Source organism: Pongo abelii, chromosome 2 (genome assembly GCF_028885655.2).
Source record: "Pongo abelii isolate AG06213 chromosome 2, NHGRI_mPonAbe1-v2.0_pri, whole genome shotgun sequence".
NCBI classification, from domain to species: domain Eukaryota; kingdom Metazoa; phylum Chordata; class Mammalia; order Primates; family Hominidae; genus Pongo; species Pongo abelii.
In genome coordinates this window covers 169,476,020-169,501,891 of record NC_085928.1, presented here as the reverse complement: position 1 = coordinate 169,501,891, position 25,872 = coordinate 169,476,020, and the positions used below count along the sequence as shown (strand labels likewise).

Below are 25,872 nucleotides of genomic sequence, written 5' to 3'. Positions count from 1 at the left end.
CACGTGCAGACATACACACACACACACATGCTTTGACTCAGAGTCGCTTCACTGCTTATCTGACTAAAGGTGAGAAACTAAACTGATTTATGACCATTCCTTCTCATTTCAGTTTCAGCAGAACGAAATCCATTTCTCAGTACATTTCAAGGAAGAATAGTCATTGATATTTAAGAAACATTAATTTTTTTGAATAGACATATGCCAATACCTCTAATAGGAATTAATAACAACTCAAATCCATATTAATCCATTTTGGCTCAATTTGAATAATTTGAGAACTACAATAATCTTTAAAAGTATCTTTTAATTTCATTATACTTCGAAGATAGCGATGTTGATGTCCAGATGGCCATCACAATAAGGGTATTATAGATGATTTAGAGGTTAGGAAATGTCTATTAAAACTTGCTGGAATAAAAAGCAGACTTTTTAGATTACTATATTTGCTGAAAAGGAAGGGGACCTATGTTTAAATCATTCTAACCAATAAAGAATTAACAGATTTTGCTTCATGGCACTACAAACAGCTGTTGAGTAAGTCTTCCAGGTATTTCCTGCAGGGTTTAAAAATCTTGGGATAAAAATAATAAGATCTTATAATGAACCTTATTAACAGAAAGAAATGGAATAAAAATTATTATCTTTGATTTTCCCCATAGAGGGAGGGAAAATATCAATTGCATATTTTAAATAGATGTTTAAAACAACAAAAAAGAAAATACACATACAACAAAAATAAGATGTTTTAAAATTTCCCAAACATATATTCATGTCCCCAAAATAAATCTGATGTTTCGACCAATTTGTTTCATATAAACCAAACAATCGTTGTCTATGAAAGTATAAGCTGCCCCAGTGATGGACAGCTCTTTTGTTTCTACAAACAGCAGCATTCAGTGGGTACCCTGGATGTTTTGCTAAAACTTCTAACTAGCATTCTGTTTATTATTCAGATTGATTAGAAAAATATATTTTTCTTTTGACAGTAGGGTGGCTTTTTAAAGAATTACTTGTTTCAAATTACACACTTCTATTGCAACACTTGAATCTGACACCTCAAGCATAACCTACAACTTGCTGGCTCCCCATCTCTTAAGAGAAAAAAAAAAAAACAAAAAAAAAAACCACACACACAAAAAACTATGGCCCTGAGAGGATGGCTCTGTATTTACATTCAGCATCATATATCAGCATTTACCAGGGTGAGGCCAATGGCTGTCAACTCCTGGCTCTTAGTCAATATTTAATCACTGTTCAGTTATGTAGGAAGAAGGAAACATTCCATCTCCCGATAACATGTCTTTAATATGAAAAAAGCTTTCACTACATTTATGGAAGCTTGGTTATGCTTTTTAGAAAAACTATCAAATTGAGAAGTTGCACAACTGTTCTGATATGGCATTTTAAGTGCACTACCATTGGTAGGTGTATAAAATGAATAATACTTAATCATGACTTTTTAAAAGTATTACAGAATTTTGGGTTCCTGCAACCTTTTTATTTTATTCATTTGTTTATTTACTAATGGAGAAAAGTGGCCAGAGAAAAAATGTATGAAATCCTCATCTAGTTCATAAACTCTAGCTCTGGTTCAGTCTCTGAGCTATGAAGCAAAGCAGCCATACTAAGGAAAAAAATTCTCATTGGCTTTTTGACCGTTATTTAATTTAAAAGATTCCACAGTTTTGTTTTTTGATAGAGCTTTGTAAATAATTTCCTCAGACCTAGCACCTAGACCTCACACCTATAATCCTAGCACTTTGGGGGCAGAGGCAGGTGGATCACTTGAGGTCAGGAGTTCGAGACCAGCCTGGCTAATATGGTGAAACCCTGTCTCTACTAAAAATACAAAAATCAGCTGGGCATGGTGGCATGCGCCTGTAGTCTCAGCTACTCAGGAGGCTGGGGCAGGAGAATCGCTTGAACCTGGGAGGCAGAGGTTGCAGTGAGCTGAGATGGCACCATTGCGCTCCAGCCTGGGTGTCACGAGACTCCATCTCCAAAATAAAATAAAACCATTTACTTTTCCATTTCTTCTACAGGGTAACTAAAGCAGCACAAAGCTTAAGTTAAGGGAAAAGAGCAAAGGACTGACGGGAAAGCCCACGTCACCGGGATTCCTTAGATTCCTACCTGACAAAATATTTCATGTTTCTTGTGTAGCACATAGCTATTCTAATGAACTGGTCAGCTGAGCTGGAGATGTTTTTACCATTTAAACGAGATCTACAATGTTCCATAGGGAAGGCTCATGCATTCCTTATAGTGTCAAGATGAAAGAAAAACTGCAGAGAAGGTGAAAGCTGGAAAGTGAAACAGAGTAATAAGTACTGAAAAATGTCTTCGCTCAAAGGCACAGAGTTTCTCTCTTTCATTCTTTCTGCTAACCCATGACCAGATGAACAAGTGTAGACTTGCTCAATGGGATGACATGTGGCAGAAAACATTTTCACTTCAAAGATGCAAACCATATTTGACATTCAACAGCTATTCATTGCGGTAGGTGGAAGAGGAAATTAAGCTTTGCCTCAGCTCGTTACAATTCATTGGTGGTGCTCTGACACAGTAATTATCCTTTGCTCCTAACCAAGACTCCCCAGTCCAATCATCACATATGGGATGGAAGGGGGACTGCAGGGGTTTCTCTAACCTCCTTGGACCCACCTGCAAAGCACAGAAGGGTTTTAGAAAGAAGCCCCGGGGTGGAGTGCTCATGTGGCTGGCATGAGAATACCTGACTTTCTGTTGGCACCTGGCATTATGACGCCTTTATTTCATCTTGGGTTAGCGTGCCTAAAGTTTCAGGCAAATCACAAATAGCTCATTATGAAAAACGCTGGGACCTCTGTTTTACTATATTCCCAGCTCACAGCTTCCAGTAGACCTGGGAGAAAAACCCACAAATATGCCAACTACTTTAAACCAAAATACTCAAGAAGTTCCTGGAGCCTGAGAAGTTTAACACTAATTCATTACTGGATTCAAACAGCTTCTTACCACGTACTTCCCTAAAAGGCTCCATTCTCCACTCCACTCCAGTTCTCCAAGTATAAGGAAGTGACATTTCAAGCATTGTGCCTGTTATTAAACTCCTTGCAGCATAAAAATATTTCAAATCCACTACAGGAAAATTGCAAGATTATTTTATTGTACGCAAGATGGCTTTTAGGACTGGTGGAAAGTTCCACAAATGAAGTGCAGACTCAGATGCCTGGGATGTGTTTGTGAGGTAAGGGAGTGAGTTTGGTGAGGATGCTCCTGGTGTAGTTTCCATGAAACTTTCCAAACTCCCTCTTGCCCGGGGCTGGGCAGCTCTTGCCATCCCTCCTTTCACCTGGCTCCCAGAAGTTCTTCAGGTCTCCATTCAGCAGTCAATCCCTCAGCACTGTCTCTGTCTCGGCAGCTGGCCAAGTCAGTCTCCAAAGTCAACTGAATCACTTATCTTGGATGTTAAATAACCAACCTTGGTGTTTGTTTGATGTGCCTCTCCCTCAACAAAATAAATGGACCACTTGGGAAAAAAAATCCTAGCTACGTTGATTCCCAAGTGTCTAGCAGAGTGCAGCTACTGAGCAAATAAATGACTATTAAGTGAATAAGTAAATGAATGGGCAAAAACGTTGCAGAAGGTAATGGATTTCCCTGTAGCTTGTGCACCCTCAACTTCCCCTTCCCAACCTTGTCTCCCTTCCTGGTCCTTCGGTGTGACAGTCTCTTCGCTGGACATGCTGCCGCAGATGAAGCTATCGCTAGACGTGATTTCAGGACTTCTGGGAGGAGACCTCTCCGGGTGTGTTGAGGTGGCAAGGGCTCCCAAGTCATGCCCATCACAGCAAGGCTGCCTGTAACCTTAGGGACCTATAGTCGTATTCTACACATAAATCAATTTACAAGGAGCAGCTAGCTTGATATCAGATGTCGAGAGCAGCGCACATTGAATGCATCCTTTAACCTCTCAGAGCCTCTGCTAAACCTGAGGATCATTACAATCACTTCTAGCCAATATATGGAACGAGTTTCTAACTGAGCCTTAAGACTGGATGGATTTGATAATTACAAGTAAGCACAGAGTGGTGGTGGGGACGTTCAAGGCAGAAAGAAAGGCATAAAGCCATGCATTCATGTTTGAATGATTTTTTTGCAAATTAAAAAAAAGTTTCCATTTATGAAAAAATCTTATATAGAAGTACATAGACATAAGAGGGTATTACGTACCAAGAGATAACAGATATTCAGATGTGGCTGTAGCTATTAGCAAAGAGACACAGCTATTGTGTTATTGTGTAATGAAGGTTACAGAGGCTAACTTCCAACTATTTGGTATAGTAGTTTATAACTGAAAGTGGAAAGCACACACACTCTCTCTGTGATTCCACCATAAGCTTCAGTTTCCCTGTCTATAAAATGGGATGAATAGTATTCACCTGCCCCAGTATGGGCATCTAATGAAAAGTAGGTGGCCCAGCACTCTGCCATAGCTTGAGCACCCTCAGCTTCCTCCTACCCAACCTTGTCTCCCTTCTGGTCTTTCGGTGAGAGTCTCTTTGCTGGACATGCTGCCGCAGATGAAGCTATTGCTGGATGTGATTTCAGGACTTCAAGGAGGAGAGCTCTCCAGGTGTGTTGCCACCTGGTGGCAAGGGCTCCCAAGTCATGCCCATCACAGCAAGACTGCCCATAACCTCAGAGAACCATAGTCCTATTCTACATATAAATTCAGTACATAATAGCTATTATTATTAAATACCATACAATGTGAACATGCTTGCTTTTTTTATAATTTCTGGTTGTTTTCTAGATTTTTAGTGGCAAGGGTATGAAGGCTACTGGTCCTGTGCCACAGAGAAGCCCTGTCCTGGGAAGGGATGACAAGTGACTCCTTAGGTCAGGTTTAGTGTGTGTCTGTCCACTTCTTGCAGCACTGTCACCCTCCGGGGATGCACCCAGGATGTGTTGATGTGATTTCTGTCACTCTTCCCTGTGTGACCGCAAGCTCCATGACATGACAGCTCCCTGTCAACTTCCACTCCTCTCTGTACTCCATACCTAACACATAGTGGGCATTCAATCAATATTCACTCATTGAGTAAAGTTATGAAGAAAAAATAATGGCATATATTAAGAAAATTCTCGGCAGACATCATTTTGTGTGCTATGCTTTGCTGAAAAGCTTCACATAAGCAATTTAAAAATATAACTTATTGGCTGGGCACGGTGGCTCACACCTATAATCCCAGCACTTTAGGAGGCCAAGGTGGATGGATCACCTGAGATCAGGAGTTCGAGACCAGCCTGGCCAACATAGTGAAACCCCATCTCTACTAAAAATACAAAAATTAGCTGGGCATGGTGGCGTGCTCCTGTAATCCCAGCTACTTGAGAGGCTGAGGCAAGTGAATCGCTTGAACCTAAGAGGTGGAGGTTGCAGTGAGCCGAGATCATGCCATTGCACTCCAGCCTGGGCAACAAGAGCAAAACTCTGTCTCAATAAATAAATAAATAACTCTTGCTCCAAAATGGATTCAGAACATTTACCCCCACAGAACTCAGAGACGTGCTACACTTAGAACACACAAAAACAGTTTCTATAAGATAAGGAACGGTTAGAAAGCAATCTTTAATTCACATTAAAAATATAAAATTTATGCTGTAAAACTAGTTGTTTTTATCCCAATACTCATAAGGAGATGATGATCTGATTCCTGGGGCTGCTGATAACCACCTCCTCATGCACAGTCTCAGCCTCATCAAGTGGATGCATCTGAGCTGGCATCAGAGCACACAGGCACACCTGTGGCTGCAGCTAGACGCTGACATTTCAGCTCAGTGTCTGAATCTTGGTATTAACACCACCAGAGTCACAGGTCGAATCCCTATGGGGGCTAGTTAGCTGTGACCCTTTCCAAGGTCACTGGTGCCACCCTAGGTTCTGCCCTGTCATCCCATCGCATAAGTGGACACTATGGGTCACAGAGGTAAAGGAGTACGGTGAGGGTGTGTGGACAAGATGCCGAGACCAATGAGCCCTGATATCTCTATGTAGGATGTCAACTTGGCATGTTACATTTATGACACTTTGAACATCTCTTTCACTTGGTGTGTTTATTTCCTCACCACTGGAGGAAAATATAGGGGATTAGGCCAGATGAGCTTTAAGGTCCATTACACCTTCGATATTTAATGATTGGGCAAGAGAAATGTATTTATTAATACTGGGTCTTCAACTGTCATGGTTTGAACTTGAGTCCTAAGTCAAGAGACTGCCCGCTGTTATTAATTAGGGTTCCTGACTTGCAAGCAATTAAAACCAACACTGGCTAACAAACCCACAGAATCAACAGGAGGCAGACACTGGAGCAGCACTTTGGAAACAAGCAGAAACAAGGTTAGGAAGCAGAAGTCACAGCCATGGTCCCTTCATAGCATGGGTTTGGCAGCAGTCAACACTGCGAAGGCCTCCGACTGTCCCTGAGGACCTTGGTGCAAGTGCTCTAGACAAAAATTTCCTGGGAGCTCTTCCACCTGTGGCATAGCCAAGGGAGGAGAAGGTACTCGAGCTGAGGTTCCCAGAACATGAGTCAGCTACTTGTAATTACTCTTCCACCAAAATCACACATGACGTGGAAGAGGTAGTCCCCCAAAAGGAAGCTGGAGCTCTTAGGAAGGGTAACTCATGCTGGGTACCAAAACCCATGAACATCCATCATAGGAGGAAGAACCTAAGAATACAGAGGAGGGTATTTCCAATATGTCCCATCCTCCAGCACAGCATGTAATGAACCTCAAGAGAATATCTAAGTTGAAGAAGCTATTCAAATTACTGTGGTCCAGAAAACACAATTTTCCAGAAAGAAATGTTGAGTTATTGCTATCATAATCCACAATATATTGAACATATAATTAGTTAAAAAAAATTTAACAAGAGGAAATTACTGATCCTGTTGGCAAAACCAGATGCTCTATGAGAATTCACTGAGTCATGGGGACATCCTTCTTTTTTTTTTTTTTTTTTTGAGATGGAGTCCACGGAGTCTCATGGACTGGAGTGCCATGGTGCTATCTTGGCTCACAGCAACCTCCGCCTCCTGGGTTCAAGCGATTTTCCTGCTTTAGCCTCTCAAATAGCTGGGATTACAGGTGTGTGCCACCATGCCCAACTAACTTTTTTTTTTTTTTTTTTTTTGGTAGAGACAGGGTTTCACCACGTTGGCCAGGCTGGTCTTGAACTCCTGACCTCAAGGTGATCTGCCCACCCAGGCCTCCCAAAGTGCTGGGATTACAGGCGTGAGCCACTGCACCTGGCCGGGGACATCCTTCTATTGGCAACAAAACTATGCCTGGTGCCCATTAGGCCCATTAGTGGTTTAGTTTTTGAAATCCTGACCATTCAATCAGTCAACAAATATTGAGCATCCTGACATGCCAATTTCCCTTCCCTTTTCCACTCCTGCAAAAGTCCCAAACCCTTTTCTATACCATTTCTAATCTGTTCCTCATGACTTAACCCCAGTCCTTTCACATCCCGAGTGGCATTTGTTCCACAGGTCGCTTACACCTCTGTGAGTTGCCTGTAATGTACCCTCTCCCAAGACTTCCACTGGACACCCATAGAGCCTTCACGACTCCACCAGAAACTTAACTTTAAAGAAGTAAACTACCAAGCTGAAAAGTTGTTTCCTACTTTAAAACAATAAAAAATCTGGATATTGGAGAGCAAGTTACAAGTGAGGACTTGTGGCTGTCCACAGCCCAGATGGAAAGCAGACTGTGGGCAAGTTTATTTCTACACTTAAGAACTCACAAAACAGCCCCCTCACTCCCTCCTCCCTGACAAGAGGAGATTCACCCTCCACAGGCCGTGTGTGCACATATTTCTCTCTTTATCTGCCCCTTCACTCCATCTGTCTTCTCCAGAGGCAGCACCAGAGTTCCACCGAGGAGGGATAGAGGCAAGGCAACCTGATTGAAAGAGGAGGCTAGAGACTTGTCTTCAAAAGCATTTACATAGCAAATAGCACCATGTTTACTTAAATTTCATGCCTGTTTGGGATGGCTTTGTGGAGGGGCAGTGTAGAATGTAGAGGAACCTAACTCTACCCTCCCTCAAGTCACAGCCTATGAGGATATATTACTTATTACAGTTGTCGAATAGTTTTAGTATACCCTTTTTAATTTCAAAGGCCAATATAAATCTCAATAAAGTTTGTAGGTTAGGTGATAGTATTGGGTAAATGTTCATTTCTTGAAAAATGAATAGCTTGAAAAATGTATCCTAGACATATAAGATATTAACATAAGGGGAAGCTGCTGAAGGATATTTGAGAACTCTGTGTACTATCTTTGCAATTTATTTGCAAATCTAAAATTATTCCAAAATAGTTTAAAAAAAAACTAATATAAAAAATGTTTCCTGGCCAGGCGTGGTGGCTCACGACTGTAATCCCAGCACTTTGGGAGGCCAAGGCGGGTGGATCACGAGGTCAGGAGAAAGAGAACATCCTGGCTAACATGGTAAAACCCCATCTCTTCTAAAAATACAAAAAATTAGCTGGGCATGGTGGCGGGCACCTGTAGTCCCAGCTACTCAGGAGGCTGAGGCAGGAGAATGGCCTGAACCCGGGAGGTGGAGCTTGCAGTGAGCCAAGATCATGCCACTGCACTCCAGCCTGGGTGACAGAGCGAGACTCTGTCTCACAAAAAAAGAAAAATGTTTCCTGTTTTTCTAAAGAAAAGTGAATAAACATCCTAAAATTGTTTAGTTTATTTGGAATCTATGTTAACTTTGTACTTAGAGCCAATAGTTCCAAAGAGGAAAAAAGAGTCCCAACTTTTATATTTTCAACAGGTCCTCCACTATATTATGTATGACAGCTATAATTAAATAAAGTCTCAATATGACTGAGCAATATTGAAGTTTCATTGGATTCTGTATAACAAGAAATTTTATAAAGACTCACCACCACACCTTGGAATTAAATGGTCTCAGATGAATTTCTAGCAGATGAAACAGCTGAGGCCACATATGTGTGTGTTTGTATTTCAGATACTCTGTTCTTAAAGAGTTCTTCCCTTTTTATTATTCATAAATAATAAAAAATAAATCATGATGCAGTTCCCTGACTACAAATAACAAATCAATTTTTGAACTGCTTTGAAGATGAAAGAGAAAAGTAAATGCTAAGTAATGGGATGTGTATAAAAATTAAGTGAAATAGAGGTGTGTAGTGGGTCTTGTTTTTTTCCTTTGGATGTTATTATTTCTAATTATTTTAAGATTGAAAGGAGAAAAAAAAAGCTACTCTGGTGTCAATAAATAAGAACAACATCCCCTCTCCCGCCCCCTCCCCCTCCCCCTCTCCCCTTTCTTCCGTCTCCCTCTCCTTTTTTCGGTCTCCCTCTGTTGCCGAAGCTGGACTGTGCTGCCGTGATCTCGGCTCACTGCAACCTCCCTGCCTCGGGCTCCTGTGATTCTCCTGCCTCGGCCTGCCCAGTGCCTGGGATTGCAGGCGCGCGCCGCCACGCCTGACTGGTTTTTGTGTTTTTGGTGGAGACGGGGTTTCGCAGTGTTGACCGGGCTGGTCTCCAGCTCCTGGCCTCGAGTGATCTGCGCACCTCGGCCTCCCGAGGTGCTGGGATTGCAGACGGAGTCTCGCTCACTCAATGCTCAATGTTGCTCAGGCTGGAGTGCAGTGGCGTGATCTCGGCTCGCTACAACCTCCACCTCCCAGCCGCCTGCCTTGGCCTCCTAAAGTGCTAAGATTACAGCCTCTGCCCCGCTGCCACCCCGTCTAGGAAGTGAAGAGCGTCTCTGCCTGGCCGCCCATCGTCTGGGATGTGAGGAGCCCCTCTGCCCGGCCGCCCCGTCTGGGAAGTGAGGAGCGCCTCTGCCCGGCCGCCAATCGTCTGGGATGTGAGGAGCGCCTCTGCCCGGCCGCCCCGTCTGGGAAGTGAGGAGTGCCTCTGCCCAGTCACCCCGTCTGGGAAGTGAGGAGCACCTCTGCCCGGCCGCCCCATCTGGGAGGTGAGGAGCGCCTCTACCGGCCGCCACCCCGTCTGGGATGTGAGGAGCGCCTCTGCCCGGCCGCCCCGTCTGGGATGTGAGGAGCGCCTCTGCCCGGCCGCCCCGTCTGGAAGGTGAGGAGCGCCTCTGCCCGGCCGCCCCGTCTGGGAGGTGAGGAGCGCCTCTGCCCGGCCGCCCCGTCTGGGAGGTGAGGAGCGCCTCTGCCCAGCTGCCGCCCCGTCTGGGAAATGAGGAGCTCCTCTGCCCGGCCACCCCGTCTGGGATGTGAGGAGCGCCTCTAGCCGGCCTCCCATCGTCTGGGATGTGAGGAGTGCCTCTGCCCAGCCGCCCCGTCTGGGATGTGAGGAGCGCCTCTGCCCGGCCTCCCCGTCTGGGAAGTGAGGAGCCCCTCTGCCTGGCCGTCCTGTCTGGGAGGTGTACCCAACAGCTCCAAAGAGACAGCGACCATCGGGAGCGGGCCATGAGGACGATGGCGGTTTTGTTGAAAAGAAGGGGGGAAGTGTGGGGAAAGGAAGGAGAGATCAGATTGTTGCTGTGTCTGTGTAGAAAGAGGTGGGCATAGGAGACTCCATTTTGTTCCGACTAGGAGAAATTCTTCTGCCTTGGGATGCTGTTGATCTATGGCCTTTCCCCCAGCCCCCTGCTCTCTGAAACATGTGCTGTGTCAACTCAGGGTTGAATGGATTAAGGGTGGTGCAAGATGTGCTTTGTTAAACAGATGCTTGAAGGCAGCATGCTCTTTAAGAGTCATCACCACTCCCTAATCTCAAGTACCCAGGGACACAAACACTGCAGAAAGCCGCCGGGACCTCTGCCTAGGAAAACCAGAGACCTTTGTTCATGTGTTTATCTCCTGACCTTCTCTCCACTATTATCCTATGACCCTGCCATATCCCCCTCTCCGAGAAACACCCAAGAATCATCAATAAATACTTCATAAAAAAAAAAAAAACTTAAACAAAAAAAAAGAACAACACTCCTTCATGGGTTTTCCTCCTTAAGATCCCTTACTTCTACAATCTCACCAGACCTCTTGGCAAATGGTCCCACCTTGCCCCAACTTATCCTCATTTCAGGTAAGACATTTAGCCTCTTTGGATCTCAGTTTTCTCATATGAAAAGTGAGGAGGTTGGATTAGGAGCAAGATGGGTAACTGGTAGCCTAGGGGCAGTATTCTGGACAGCAGATATTTGTTAGTTTCACAAATGTATATGTATGTTTAAAGTTGTTTGCCAATATGTAATAGTCAAGATAGTTCTCATAACATCTCAGGCTTGGATCTTGGGCTTCTCCTGACACATCAGAACACTGAGATCATGTTCTGGCATGGCACAAAGTCAGGCGGCAAGTGGCAGCAGCTGCCCCTTTACCCCTGGGACATACCCTCCAGGACACCATGGTCCTCTCCCACTGGGCCCTCCAATGGGTTATCTATGTGACCTCTGGAAGCATCCGAGTTTACCACCCTTGCTCTGGACTCCCTCTTGGCTCTAATATTCTCATTCCCAGTGTGATTGTTTACTAAAAAGAGAGCTTTAATTTGGCTTTCAGCACACTGGAACTCTATAGAGGTCTTAGTCATGTGTTAGTACAGACACAACTGTTCATCTGCTTTGTTTAGAGTTTCTATATGAGACAGAAGAAAAATAAATCTAATATTTAAATCACTATACCAGAGTAGAGCAGGTATTCAAAATGTTTTAAAGTTACTGCTGCCTAAAGTTGTTCTTCTAGAATGAGCTCTTATTTTAAAGGCTATTTGGGTCAGATGATGGGGTCACTGTAAGATGGATAACAACTCTAACAGATTACTGGTTATACAATTTGAGTGTTCAAAAATAAAATTCCAGTGGTCTACTTTCCTACTCCTTGCCGAACCAATTTTAGAGCGGAAACAAAAAGGACAGAGCACTGGGCAACCCACTCAGGTCCCCTTCCACATGGTGGAAGCTTTGTTCTTTCGCTCTTCACAATAAATCTTGCTGCAAAAAAAAAAAAAAAAAAAAAAAAAGAGCACTTAAGATGTAGTTGTTCAAAATAAAATGTCAGACTAGGTCAAAATGGACCAAAAATTATGTAAGACTGCATAAAGAAAAAAATTGTCTGCAATTTTCATTAAGTAGGGTAATTTTTAGCTACTGGTGTCATGAAGAGAAAAACAGGAGACTGAATTGGTTCTGAAACTATTTGAAAACATGTTATTTTTATGAGTGTAGATTAGCCTTTAGGTTCTTTTCTAAGATGATACTGTACCAGTTTCCTAGAGGTTCAGACTCCTTTTATTTTGGAAATAAGTTTAACACTACTCTTTCTTTAGGTGGGGAAAAGAGGTAAAAGCTATTACGCTGCTGGACTTCACATCAAAAATACCCTGGCATTTCAGAGCACAGAAGCTTTTCTGCTTTTGTTTTTATTTTTTAGTACTCTAACCTCAAATCTAAATTTACAACACTGCCGGAGATCTTAGGAATTATGAGGAAATTACCTCATTCCCTTTAAACTTTTTCAGAAAGCAAAGTTCTCTCCATATATGGCAAACCAAGAAGGAAGCAGAATCAAGTTACATTCATTTAGGAGCTGCCAGGACTTACCAATTGTTTTGTTCCAGGCACGCCTACAACCCACGTGTGAGCAGGCCAACCCTGGCACAGCTGGGTGGCTAGGGAGTGCCTGCCCTCATCTCTCCAACATCAAACAGTACAAGAGTGGGCCTGGCAGGGGGTCCTGGCCACCAGAGGCACCCTGTGCTAGATGAGCCACTTTCTTAGGGACTTTGAATTGGTAACCTGCACAGGAGAGAAAGGCGAAACAGGCAGGCTGAGGACCACAGTAGGGAGATCTCAGAGGAGGAAGCAAGGGGCGTGTGCTGCTGAGGGGCAACCGCATGACCCAATCAGCTGGGGTATGCCCAGGGAGGCATGGACAGACCATCCGCTGTCTGCGGGCCTGTCTGGGAGGCTGCAGAGATGGTTTTTGCCCTTTCCCAAGCATCCTGAAAAGCAGCCCCATCAACCTGTGGCAAATGGAGAATCACCTGCCTCTGCACCTGGAAAAGCCCAACCCCACACACTTTCTTGATAGAAGCTTTTTGTAATACTTTATAAAACAAAAACAAAAACTAACTCTGTGAATAACTAAGACATTTATTTCTATAAGGCAGAGTTTTGAAGGGATCAATCATCTCAGACATGGGCAATAAAACCCTCTTGAACTGATGAATTTGTAGAAATCAGCTGCAGACTAATGCACTGCTTCTTGGAATCCATAAAAATTGAAGCTTTTTGTTTGGGTCTACTATGCTAATATCCCAAGGAAGAAAGATGCCAGTCACTTTCATGAACCATAAATACTAAGAAGAGACTCTGAGAAATGGAAGAAAAAAAAAGAAAAAAAAGATTAATGTGATATTGCCGATGATGGATAAGCCAAAGAGGTTATTTGATTACACACAAATATGAAATGTTTGGGTGGAGATACAGAGGCATCAGTAAAATGTACAGATACAAGTGGCAATAATTGGAAAACCTGATACACAAAATCAGACTAAGAAAGTTGGTAACTTTAGCTTTCAGTAAGTTTGGCTTTAATACAACCTCATGTTGGTTAGAGGTAGCAAAAAAATGGGTTTACAAGTACCTATTAAAAAACTATCAACCTGGGGCTGAACAAAACACTGGTTGAGATCATTCCTACCACCTGGGCTTTTCCTAGCCTAAACAGCATCTTTTGAACTACCTACACGTTACGGGAAATACACCACAAGAGTAGGGAAAAAATGAAAAGAACATAAAATGATGCAAATATTGAAAAATCGGTCAGTGGAGAGAAAAAATTAGATTAAGTATATGCATAAATGAGAACAGATAAAGACAAGTGATAAGGATCAGTGACAGAACATGCTTGACATAATTATTTAACAGATATATACAAAGGGCGACAATTACTTTTTATTTTATTTTTTTTTATCTTCCATTTTCAGAAGACAGGAAGATAATTATTCACAAAAGGGAAGTAGTAGCCAAAACTAAGACAAAACAAACACACAAACAACATAAAGAAGCAAGAGCATCTGAGAAACAAGGAGAGCTCTTGTAGATTTGAAGAGAGACTTGGTAAGTGAAGGAGAATGATTATTACAACTATCCTGGATGTGAAACAAATAATTAAGGACAGTTCAGCCCTACAAATTTAACTGGGGAAATACACAAATAAAAATCCAAATGTATTTCCCTTTCCTTATATTCATTTTTCTATTTCTTGCTCTCACCAGGGAACACTCAAAAACACTACAAATCAGCAAGCCTTTTAAATTCTAAGTACAAATAAGTGGTATACAAGTGGAATAAGAAGTTCTCACACATATTCTAATTATGCCAGGCATCTTAACCTAGACTATTTTATGGGCTGCTTCTGAACCCCACAAATACTTTTCCTACTAGCCTTTTCTTGGTTTTGTTATTTCTCCTTTTGGAGGGTACTCTTTAGATAGAACAAAATCTGTCTTCACTTGTGGGGTGAGCCACACAGAGACCTTCTCTCCGCTAGCTTTCTATCATCCAGGGAGAGCACTGTTCTATTGCTAGAAATACACACAGTTATGAGCTGAAGTTTAAAAGGAAGAAAGCAATTTTATAATTGTTCTGACAACAGAGGTATAAAAAAAGAAAAAAATCAACAAAATGAAATCTTTTCTATCAAATGATGAAAATTAGAATCTACTTCCAGTTTTGGAAGCTCTTAAATTATGAAACTGGATCTGTACTCCAAGTTAAATTTGGGGAACACCCATTCTTTTTAAAAAAAAAAAAAAATTTTGAAAAGGTGGCATCTGCTGAAGCACTGAAGTGGGGCACAGGTCATTAAAAGTGGGAATTAGGAGTCGGGTGACTTGAAGCTGGGTCAGGCTTGGGCTGAGGAAGTTGGGTGAAGATGTGTAATCTTCATAGACCTCAGTTTCCTCCTTTGAAAATAGCATTTGATGAGATGATCTCCCAGAATCCCTTTCTATCTCTAAAATCCTATTACCCTTCTATTGAAAATGCTTAATTTCACAATTGACACTTGAATTTCTACAAAAGTTTAGTGCAAAATAGTCTCCCTGTAAGTGACAGTAGAAAGTGCATTTGTGCTGAGAGCACAGGGAGCATCAAGCAACTAAGGAAAAGCACCTGCAAACGCCCTTTTCATTAAAACACTAAGGACCGATTTTCAAAAGTAAGAAAACAAGACCATTCATCTCTTCAGTGACAGAGGTCCAGAAATAAAAACAAATTTCTATTTTAAAATGCAAATGTAGTCCGGGCGCGGTGGCTCATGCCTGTAATCCCAGCACTTTGGGAGACTGAGGCAGGCGGATCACCTGAGGTCAGGAGTTCGAGACTAGCCTGGCCAACATAGTGAAATCCTGTCTCTAGTAAAAATACAAAAATTAGCCGGGCATGGTGGCTGGCACCTGTAGTCCCAGCTACTCAGGAGGCTGAGGCAGGAGAATCACTGGAACCCAGGAGGCGGAGTTTGCAGTGAGCTGAGATTACGCCACTGTACTCCAGCCTAGCCGACAGAGCGAGATTCCATCTCAAAAAATAAATAAATAAATAAAATGCAAATGCAATATCACAGCATTTGGATAAGCTTTTAAGAAAGGACCTGGAATTACTACTTTAGCACTAATAAGAAAGTTTATAGTGTAGCAACTTTGAGTAAATTAAAGAACTAAAAAGAGAATGGCTGGCACAAAATACATTACCCAACCAGGTAACAACTGTATATAAAATGTCTACACTTCAGGGAATGTGTAATATGTGTTTAAGGGGGAGGGGGGACTTAAGACAGTTGGACTGTTAAGAGACATACCCATAAGAAGACAACAGAGAATTCAAGATAAAAGTAGTTATGGGCCGGGCGTAGTCGCTCACGCCTATAATCCCAGCACTTGGGAGGCCAAGGCAGGCGGATCACTTGAGGTCAGGAGTTCGAGACCAGTCTGGCCAACATGGAGAAACCCCATCCCTAAAAAATTAGCTGGGCGTGGTGGTGGGCACCTGTAGTACTACCAGCTACTCCGGAGGCTGAGGCATGAGAATTGCTTGAAACTGGGAGGTGGGGGTTGCAGCGAGTGAAGATTGTGCCACTGTACTGCAGCCTGGGCGACGGAGTGAGACTGTCTGAAAAAAAGTAGTTTCATAACTACTGGCCTGATTTTTGTCAGGTGTGAGATTTCTGTCACGAATGCCAGCAAGGAGTCTGGAACTGGAAATGCAGGCAGAGCAGGAAGGGATGGAGGGAGGTGAGGTGATGCCAGTGGTGAGATGTTCAAGAAGCTCTTCAAGTGTGATGAGAATATCTGCCTCTGTTTTTTAGATGTGCATCCTGAAAATTTTCCTGAGGATGTCTTAAAGGTCCACTATGTGCAAACTAATTGGTAGGCAAAGATTTATTTTAATCAAACTACATTTTCAAAGACTGTTCTAAAATACAATGCTCCATCCAATAATAACTTAATTGTATATACACATAGATAGCCCCAGAACTAATGGTATATTTTCAAAATTTTAAGAATTGTTTACATGTGGTTTGCCTGCAACCTAATTTAAAAAAAAAAAAAAAAAGACAAAAACCTAACCATATTTCTTTGAAGTCTAGAGTACATGCCAGTAGACAGAGCAGCCTTTGCAGCTCTTAAGCAAAAATCATCATAAATAGGAAAGTAGGCAAAGAACTTTTCATTATAGTACTAGATATTTCAAGGTAAAAGGTTGAAACACAGAGTACATTTCACCCTAGTAATTTCCAGTTACGGTAAAAAGAAAAAAAATTTTTAACACTGTCATGTCACGCTCTCTAACTAACAGGAATAAGTGATAGCTGCATTCCACACAGAATGTTTTCAATGCTGTGCCCCAGGCTGCAGAATCACTCAACTTATTAAACTTATAAACTTTACTATATTTTGTAGGAATACTAAAGACATCTTAAGTCAGTCTACAAAAACAGACACTTGTGTAATTTAAACATAGCCCAAGTAACTAAGGAAATAAACTACTCAGCCATTCAAGCTACTTTAGTAGTGTGTCATTGATGGGGAAGAAGTAACTGGGCTGTAATTCTTACAGAATAATACATTGAAAATAACCTATAATTAGTACCATTCTAGGAAGAAATGTAGGTAATTTAAAAAGTGTGCTACTAGCTAATAGTATAAACAAATAAAAAGACACATTATTTTCAAGTACTTTGGAAATAACTTTGTCAGAAGAATTTGCTTTCAATTAACGTGTCAATTAAAATTGTTCTTATCTTCTCATTAAATGAGGAAAATGCACCTGTCAGAGGCACTAAAAAAATAATAAAACTGCACTTAAAATGTGTTGAGTCTACAACTAGAGCTCTTCTCTAATTTAAAAATGATTCCTTTCCTTTTTTAAACAACAGGAGTGAAGACTGGTTGGATGTGACAAGTGATCTCCTTGCTCTGTTGTTGTTTTCTCTTAAGAGGGAGGGAGCAGCCACCCAGCCACCTGAAGGGAGGTGTCCTGGAAAGCAGGATGCAGATGGAATAGAGCAATGGGAAAAGGGGAAACCTCTTTCAGTGCTTTAAGCATCATGTGATGGCAAAGTAAAACAGTACTTCCTTGGAAGACAGGCAGCTTCTTACACAGGTAAACATACACCTACCACGTGATCAAGCCGTTCTTATTTCTAGTTATTCACCCAAGAGAAATTAAAGTGTATATTCAGGCCGGGCACAGTGGCTCACACCTGTAATCCCAGCACTTTGGGAGGCGAAGGTGGGCAGATTACCTGAGGTCAGGAGTTCGAGATCAGCTTGACCAACATGGTGAAACCCCATCTCTACAAAAATACAAAAATTAGCCAGGCATGATGGTGGGTGCCTGTAATCCCAGCTACTCAGGAGGCTGAGGCAGGAGAATCACTTGAACCCAGGAGGCGGGGGTGGCAGTGAGCCAAGATAGCATCATTGCACTCCAGCCTGGGTGACAAGAGCGAAACTTCGTCCCAAAAATAAATAAAGTGTATACATGAGTGTCCACAACAATTTTATTTGTAATAGCCAAAACCTAGAAACAATGCACGTGTCTATCAACAGATGAAAATGGTATATCCACAAAATGGAACACTACTCAGCAAGAGTTCGAATGAACCACTCATATATACAATAACATGGATGAATCTCAAAATAATCACTTTTTGAGTGAAAGAAGCTGACAAAAATCCATACATAGTGTGATTCCACTTGTGTTAATTTTAGAAGACATAAACTAATCTATAACATAGAAATCAGATCAGTTGGTTGCCTAGGGACAAGATGGTGGTATTACAAAGGAGTGCAAGGATACTTTTGGGGATGCTAAATATATTCATTATCTTGATGTTCATGATGGTTTCACAGGTGTGTCAAAACACATACATATGCCATACATATGTCAAAACTCATCAAATTGTACATTTTAACTATGTACAGTTGATGTATGTCACTTATACCTTAATAAAGCTATTTTTATTTTATTTTATTTTATTTTTGAGACGAAGCTTCACTCTTGTAACCCAGGCTGGAGTGCAATGGCGTGATCTCGGCTCACTGCAACCTCCGCCTCCTGGGTTTAAGCGATTCTCCTGCCTCAGCCTCCCGAGTAGCTGGGATTACAGGCGCTCACCACCATGCCTGGCTAATTTTTGTATTTTTAGTAGAGACGGAGTTTCACCATGTTGGCCAGGCTGGTCTTGAACTCCTGACCTCAGGTGATTCGCCTGCCTTGGCCTCCCAAAGTGCTGGGATTACAGGCCTGAGCCACCATGCCTGGCCAATAAAGCTATTTTTAAAGAAAAGCGTCAAAATGGGCTGAGTCTCCAGAGACAGGGAACAGGCTAGACATGGAGGAACACGTCCCCTGAAGGAGAGGAAGCCTCAGGGAAAAACACAGAGAAAAAGATGTGTAATTATATTCCATTTAGGAGGAAGAGTACACTGAGGCAGTGGCCCTCCCGACCCCACTTGGCAACAGGTCCACAGAGCCTTTTGAACAGGAGCAAGAGGGCGACAGTGATGCACTAAGGTCCTGGAGAAGCAGAAGAGAGAAAGCCGACTGTTTGTGGCCCGCTTTCATAAGAGGGAAAACTGTCCAGTCCTGTGCACCAGAGTTAGAGTAGGCAAGAAGAATTTAAGAGAAACATGAACTTCTGCAAGCAGGACTCCTAATCTGACATCAAAGGCACCAACCCCAGAACCTTTCTTTAGTCCATCTATGGCCCTTGAATTTAATAAGAGTGTTCACGCACAAGAGGGAATACAAGCCCAGGGCAGGACCGTGAGAAGCACATTGACACCAGACGAGCAGGGGCTACCCATGGAAGGGACACTTCTGGGAGTAGTTCCGGTTTTTGGGTAGAGCCCCTCACCCTTTCTGCATGTTTCAAGCATTTATTTGTGCCAGGCACAATGTAAACTACTGGGGATATGGCTGCCCCAGGTGCTGACATCACAGTGGAGGGCTGGGCCAGGTGCTGCAGGTCTGTCTTGAGCCCCCACCTCTGAGACAGAGCAAGGATCCAGTCACTAGAGTGTTTCCATCAGGACTCCTCAGGCCCTTCCATGCTCTGAAATCAAAGATAGTTCCTGACAACATCCAAGCTCATCACCCTCCACAGATACCAAGAGAGAGATTAGTTTTCTAAACCCATCACAAAGTGAAGGTCAGTGGTAGGTTTTAAATTCCACCTAAACATTGTGCGTTTTTAAATTTGCCCCTCAATCTTCCCTGAATTAGGGATAGCTGATTGTCATCCCATTTTTGAGACCTCAGTCATCCTTCTGCGTGCATCATCACAACTGAGAGAGGAAGGAAAGAGCACTGGATGTGGAGTGAGGAGACATGGATTCTGTCACTACCCTGCTCTGCAGAACCCAACAGTATGCCATTGAAACAAAATACAAAACCCTGTCTGCAAAAGAAGACTCATAAGTAAGGGGGTTTTGATTATTTCCCAATTTACTTATGTCCTTAATTCTAAGGAAGTGCAATAAGGGACTTGTCAACAGGAAACCCTTTAAGTTTCAGGGAGGTGGGAGCTCCTTCCTTTCCTTTTACTTCAAATTATTGTAAAATCATTAAAAAAGGGGGGTGGGAACTAGTCTGGTGTCAGAAGAAAGAACAAAACCCTGTTCATAAGTTTCTCACTGGGTCTGAGGCAAATCACTTAACCTCTCTGGGCTTCAATTTTCTCAACTGTAAAATGGGAGTTGGATTAGGTGTGGGCTGTATTGTTGTTGTAAACATTCATTCATTCATTCATTCATTCACTCATTCAATATTTGAGAACCTACTCCATCCCACGCATGTTCCAGGCAATAGGTTATAGAGTTAAAAAACAGGCAAGAACCTTGCACTCCCGCCTACATTTCAGAGGGACCAAAAATAGAGAACTAAATAAGATAATGTCAGATAGTGACAAGCACTAAGAAAACAATACACCAAGAGTGCTTGAGTTGGGGTGGAGTGCTGTTACTTTACTTTAGGAAGGGTGGTGGGGGACAGCTTCTCTGAGCTGGTGAGAGTTGAGCTGAGTCTGGAATGATGAGAAGGAACCAGACACTTGCTTCCAAGCAGAGGTAACAGAAGGGCAAAAGCCCTGAAGTAGGAATAGGCTTACTTGGTGAAGAGAAACTATCCCCTTTTCATTGTATACCCCATTCCTAGTGGTGTGTATTAATGCCACTTAAATATATTCATACAAGACATTTTAAAGAGGAGTAAAATATCATTGGATTTGAACAGTTCCTTCAAGGCAGGCCTTCTCTTCCACACGGCTCCTTTGTTCTTCTCCAGTTTCTGTCCTCATGGTCATAAATTCCCTACTTACTCCAGGCAGCACTAAACAGGATTTAAATCAGTGCTTTTCAATCTTTTATAACAGCAACCCATAGTGAGAAGTAAATTTTATGTTACAACCCACCATACATATAAAACTAAAGTTTTAAAAATTACCAACTGTACTATGACTCCCTGCAATACACTATCATACATTCTATTTTATTTCATTTTTTTAAATGCTAAGGTGATTTCATGGGAAACTTACTGTCTCAAAAACAGTATTCTAAAGCAACATTGACTAGTACTTTAGTTCAAACGCAAACCAAAACATGAAAAAATCCAGCATTAACCTCAAATGCCACCTCCTTCTCCCTTTTTTCTGTATACATCCTTGCTTTGACACAATGAAATCTAAATTTCTCCGTGTAACTTGTAGAAGAAATGACCAGAAGGGGCATTTCCAGGAAAGCTGGAAGTGAAGGAAAGAAACCAAAATATGCAAATATGCAAACTGTTCACTAGGTGAGGATACCCCACTGGTTTCAAAGACTGCCCAAGAAGGAAAGATTCATACTCTTCACAATAACCAGAAGATGTGTTGGGGGTGGGGGTCTGAGGTGGTGCTAGGTAAGCCATCAAATTTTAAGTTCCTGGAGGGAAGGCAGTCTGTATCCCTACCTTCCCTCACCAGAATTTCAGCCCCATGTGGACTGATGTGTAACTACAGCACTCAGAACCATCCCTGGCACACAGCACATACATGGGTGCTCAAAAACAATTTGTTCCACAACTTTTGAATAATGGAGCTCATTGTCACCATCAAACCCTAACTTTGCATGTATACCCAAGTACTAAATTTTCCTGGAATGTATAAATGTCATGCAATAGTAAACTAATCTCCTGCTTATTTCCCAGTCATTGTTCAAGCCCAGGTATTAATGAGGTATTTTTCTCAAGCACAAAGTGGGAAAAGGATATTTTCTATTGCAAGGTATAAGAGATAGTATTGACTGTAATGGAAAGATTCCACGTCTGTTAATGGCCATGGTAAACTCCTAAACAGCTGGAATTAAAATGAGTATGTTAATTTATTAATTAGTTTCCCAAGGGAAACTAACCAGCAGGCTCTGTCAGCCAAGGACGCTCTCTGATAGAACCATGGCAATTTCTCTGTGAAACACAGTTACCATCCTCACCCCTGAAGTCAGAAGTGCATGCACCCAATTTTCAGGAGCCCCGGGGTCCTGGTGTCGCAAAAATTACACCCGCAAGGCAAGCATTTTCCCACCTGCCACACAGCTGCCACACACAGAAAGCAGCTCCTTTCAACTATGCCCTTCAGCCCTAATTAGGGTCATCATTAATGATTTCAAATCACAACTGTTGCTTTATCTCAAAACAGTGCTAAACAGGGGAACTACATTCATGATGGTTTTCTTTTAAGTCATTTATCTGCTCTTCTCTCAGGGGCAAAAAAGATGTTGAGACAAGTGTGAACCTGCCGGAGCTTCTTATAGATGCAGCCCTCCTCTCCTCCCTCCCTCTTTCCACTCCAGCACCCCTCCCTGTCTGGCTTTCCTGAATTGAGGCAGTAGCCTCCGGTAAAAAACTGTAGTGGCTCCGTTATCAAAACAAGGAGGGATTCACAGCAGAGGGAGTGAGTCAGGCGACCGAGGGAAGAACCCCTCCTTTATCCTGACAGGTCCATTTACCCCGTTCCCCCAGGTCAACAATAACTCGGGTTTCATAAAGAAAGAAAGTCTTAGAGGAGGAAAATCAACCCATTCAAATACAGGAGCATCTGCTTAACGCAAGACGGAACGAACCCCGCTGCCAGACCGGTGGTGTGGGCAGGCGAATGTGTGCGTGTGCATAGGAACAAGCCTATATATGGATGAGACATTAGTGGCAACGAGAGGAGAGCCACCACGATTGACAAAGCCACTACTATTGCGATTTGAAATATCCCCCGCAAGCACTGACTTTTGGTGCCAGAATCTCCCCGGATTTATTTTCAGGCAAGTGACTCACAACCTGGTCTCCATAAGTAATTCCATTAAAATGAGTCGCCGGTTCCACTAACCCGACTTTCCGCTGCCCTCTGGCTGCTCCTCCTTCCTCTCCGCCCATCCTGCAAACCCAGACAGCTCACAGACCGAGCAACCTTATCCCCAGGGGAGCAGACGGCAGGCTCTCCGGCCTGGCCCCCACCCTCGAGGAAGAATGAATGGGGCCGCGGGCGGGCGGGAGCGCAGGGAGGGGGCGTGCGGGCTGTGCGCGGGGTGTGTACGCGTGTGTGCGCGCGTGGGCACGCACCCCGGCCAACTTACGGAGGTGGAGTTGGTCCTCGCCTGGCCCTGGTTCCGTACCTCCTGCTCCCGGAACTGCAGCCCGGCCAGATGCTTCTCCAGCGCCGCCCAATCCATAGGTGGCACCGGGGGCTCTTCGGGGACGCACGTCCCGCCGTCTGGGGGCTGAAGGCAGAGCCCCCCAGCCGCCGGGCCGCGGCCACTGCGCCGGCCCCCAGCCGGCTGGGGCTTTTGGATCGCCCGGCGGGGGGCCCGGGAACTGCTCGGCCGGCCAGCCACCACCACGTTGCCATTGTGCCTGAGGTCCTGCGGGTCGTGCTGGTGGAGGTTGCCGTTGGGCACCGGGGGCGGCATGGCGGTGGTGGCGCTCCTGCTCCCGCCGCCGCCGCTGCGGGTCCTGGCGCTTACGTCCCCCGGTTCCCGGGCCGGACAGCGGTCATCCCGGTACCCTCGCTGGTCGCGCTCCTCCTCCTCTTCCTCCTCCTCTCCGTCCTCCTCCGGCGCCCACTCATCAATCACCTTCTTCTGGTAGACCGGGAAGGGCTCCTCATAGTCCTCCAGGGCAGACACCAAGTCCAGGCTGCCCCCCGGCGACGATGAAGATTTGCACTCGGAGCAAGGGGTCACTTTGGTGGAGTTGGACTGTGAACTGGCGCGGCTGCTGCTGCTGCTGCTGCCGGCGTCACTGCCTAGATCCATCCCATCCTCTCGGTAATCCTATGGGAAGGAGGTAGAGAGAGTGAGCCGCTGGGCCCAGCCTGCTCCAGCCTCCCGCCGCCCGCCGCAAATGCCCCGGCTCAGTGCCCCGCACCCTGCGCCCGCTGGGTCAGAGGTGCGTCCCCCAAGGAGGCCTGGGGGCGGGAGCCAGCACCAGACTGAGGCTTCCCTCCTGCCCGCCTTTCCTCTCGCACAACCAGACTTCCTGCCGGTAACTAACCCTCAAATTAGCAAAGGGGTGCCCAGCCACCAGTGCGCACTTTTCATACGAGGGGCCCCGCGGCGCGCGCAGACTTTGTATTAACCATTTTGCGCCGGGCGCGCCCCTTTACCCCGCCCCAAGGATTCTCAGAGAACCAGACACTTTCCCAGGAAATTATAATTCCCTGGGGGCGGGAACTGAGAACGGGGTGGGCGGCTACTAATTTCGCACCTCGTTCTAGGCGCTGAGACCACCCCCGGCCCCGGCCCGGCCCCGCCCCTCCCCGCCCCTTCCCCGCCCCGCCCCGCCCGCGGCTGGGAGCCCGGGTCCGCGCGCTAGCTGAGCTTTACTTTCTAAGGAACCGCTGGCAGTCGGAGGTCTCACTCCCGCCTCCGCCTCTCCCTGGCCGGCCCCTCCTCCCACCCGCCGGAAGGCTCGGGGTTGGGGGCGCTCTAGGCCCGCGCCGGGCAGGGTGGTCTCCCGCCTCCCCAAAAGGTGTGCCTGGCCGGGGCGCGGCAGCAAGTCGCTGGAGGCTCCGTCACCGCCCTAGAGGAGGGAGGACGCGCCCTCCTGGCGGCTGAGCCGGTCCCGCCACCGAGCATGCCCAGAGGCTGCCGGGCGCGGCGCAGTCCGCAGTCCCGGTTTTCGCGGCAGCAGGCTGGAGCAGGAGGCAGGCTGGTATGGGGTTGGAGGGGCCCAGGATAGGCCCAAAAGAAAGCGGCACTGGGCGTTAGGGGCGCAAGTCCAGCCAGTTAGCAAGGGCGGCGCGTTGGGGAGAGTGGTGTATTTTCACGCCGACACCCGTATTTTCTTGGCGTGCCTCAAGCCGTCTCTGCGTGACTCGTTACCCCACCGAAGCCACCCGGCACCCCACAGCACGAGCCTGGCGCCTCCTATTCCACGCGGAAGTGTCCGAGTGACCCTGTGAAGGACCTCCCTCCTCTCACACACGCACATACACAAGCCCATGTGGGAGCCCGAGTGACGTGTGCTCAGTGGTCATGCACCATCATTTCCCTTCCACCTTCCTCCTCGCCGCTTCATCTCCCTCCACCGCGCAGCTCCAGCCGCCCTGCCGCCGCCGCCGCCGCCGCATCCCCTTCCAAGTTCAGGCTGTGGGTGGAACCTGTTGCTTTAGCTCACGTTTCCTTTCCCCTCCGGGCTGCACGCTGAGGATGACCTCAGCGAGGTGTGTGTATGGGGAATGGAGGGTAAGTGCGAGAAAGGACTCCTGCCTGGCAAGGAGACAGGGGAAGCGGGTGGGGGCGAATGTTCTAAGGGGTTGGGCGAGCCACCAGAGACTCCGCCATCTCCAATCAAGGGGACCTTAAAGGAGGGGAAGAGGTAGATACCAGGTGAGGGTGACCCTGGCACATCTGCTGCCTTTGCTTCCTTAGATATTTCAGGTACCTGAGTCAAACTTATGCTGGCGTTTTCAAAAACGTACGGGCTGCCTGAGTCTGGCAGCTAATCTCCTTTGGAAGAAGGTTCTATTAAATGAAAAATACCAACACTTGGAAAAACGTAGATGCATCACAGAGCGCCTACTAAGATTTCCTGTGAACCAACCGTTCTGACCTGTAAGAACTGGGAAACTAGGAAATGCCCTTTTCTCTGTGGTGATTGTGAAAAATATTACTTAATTTATAACAAATCGGAGAGAACCAATTTCTCTGAACTTCCAGATTTGGGCCTGTTGCTAATTATTCCCAATGAATTCTAGCCTGGACCAAATGAATTCCCTGGTGTGGCACAGTCCAGATGGAAGAACAGGGGAATGCATGGGATTC

General features: G+C 45.0%; 1 protein-coding gene and 2 long non-coding RNA genes across 8 annotated transcripts in view; 2 read left to right on the top strand and 1 right to left on the bottom strand.

The window, feature by feature from the left end:
* SCHIP1 (schwannomin interacting protein 1) overlaps nucleotides 1–25,872 on the bottom strand; it is a 138,365-nt gene that overhangs the window by 110,428 nt on the left and 2,065 nt on the right. Inside the window, exons 1-2 of one of the 6 annotated variants that reach the window (XM_063722310.1) lie at nucleotides 24,433–24,448; nucleotides 23,185–23,880 (exon numbers count right to left, since the gene is read on the bottom strand). In XM_063722310.1, coding sequence (XP_063578380.1) covers nucleotides 23,185–23,862 — 678 coding nt within the window. In that variant the 5' untranslated portion in view covers nucleotides 23,863–23,880; nucleotides 24,433–24,448. Of the gene's footprint in view, nucleotides 1–23,184; nucleotides 23,881–23,974; nucleotides 24,068–24,100; nucleotides 24,226–24,432; nucleotides 24,449–25,872 lie in introns of those variants that run through there. The other 5 variants (XM_009239472.4, XM_054552924.2, XM_009239474.4 and 2 more) reach the window with 5 other exon arrangements.
* On the top strand, nucleotides 19,563–22,971 carry LOC103890289 (uncharacterized). Its single transcript, XR_654629.4, has 3 exons — nucleotides 19,563–19,736; nucleotides 19,811–20,005; nucleotides 22,580–22,971. It is a non-coding gene; the product is annotated as an uncharacterized LOC103890289 (long non-coding RNA).
* The window catches only part of LOC134761048 (uncharacterized), a 34,519-nt gene continuing 33,082 nt past the window's right edge, over nucleotides 24,436–25,872 (top strand). Inside the window, exon 1 of the long non-coding RNA XR_010139282.1 lies at nucleotides 24,436–25,293. This is a non-coding gene — a long non-coding RNA (uncharacterized LOC134761048). The remainder of the gene's footprint in view (nucleotides 25,294–25,872) is intronic.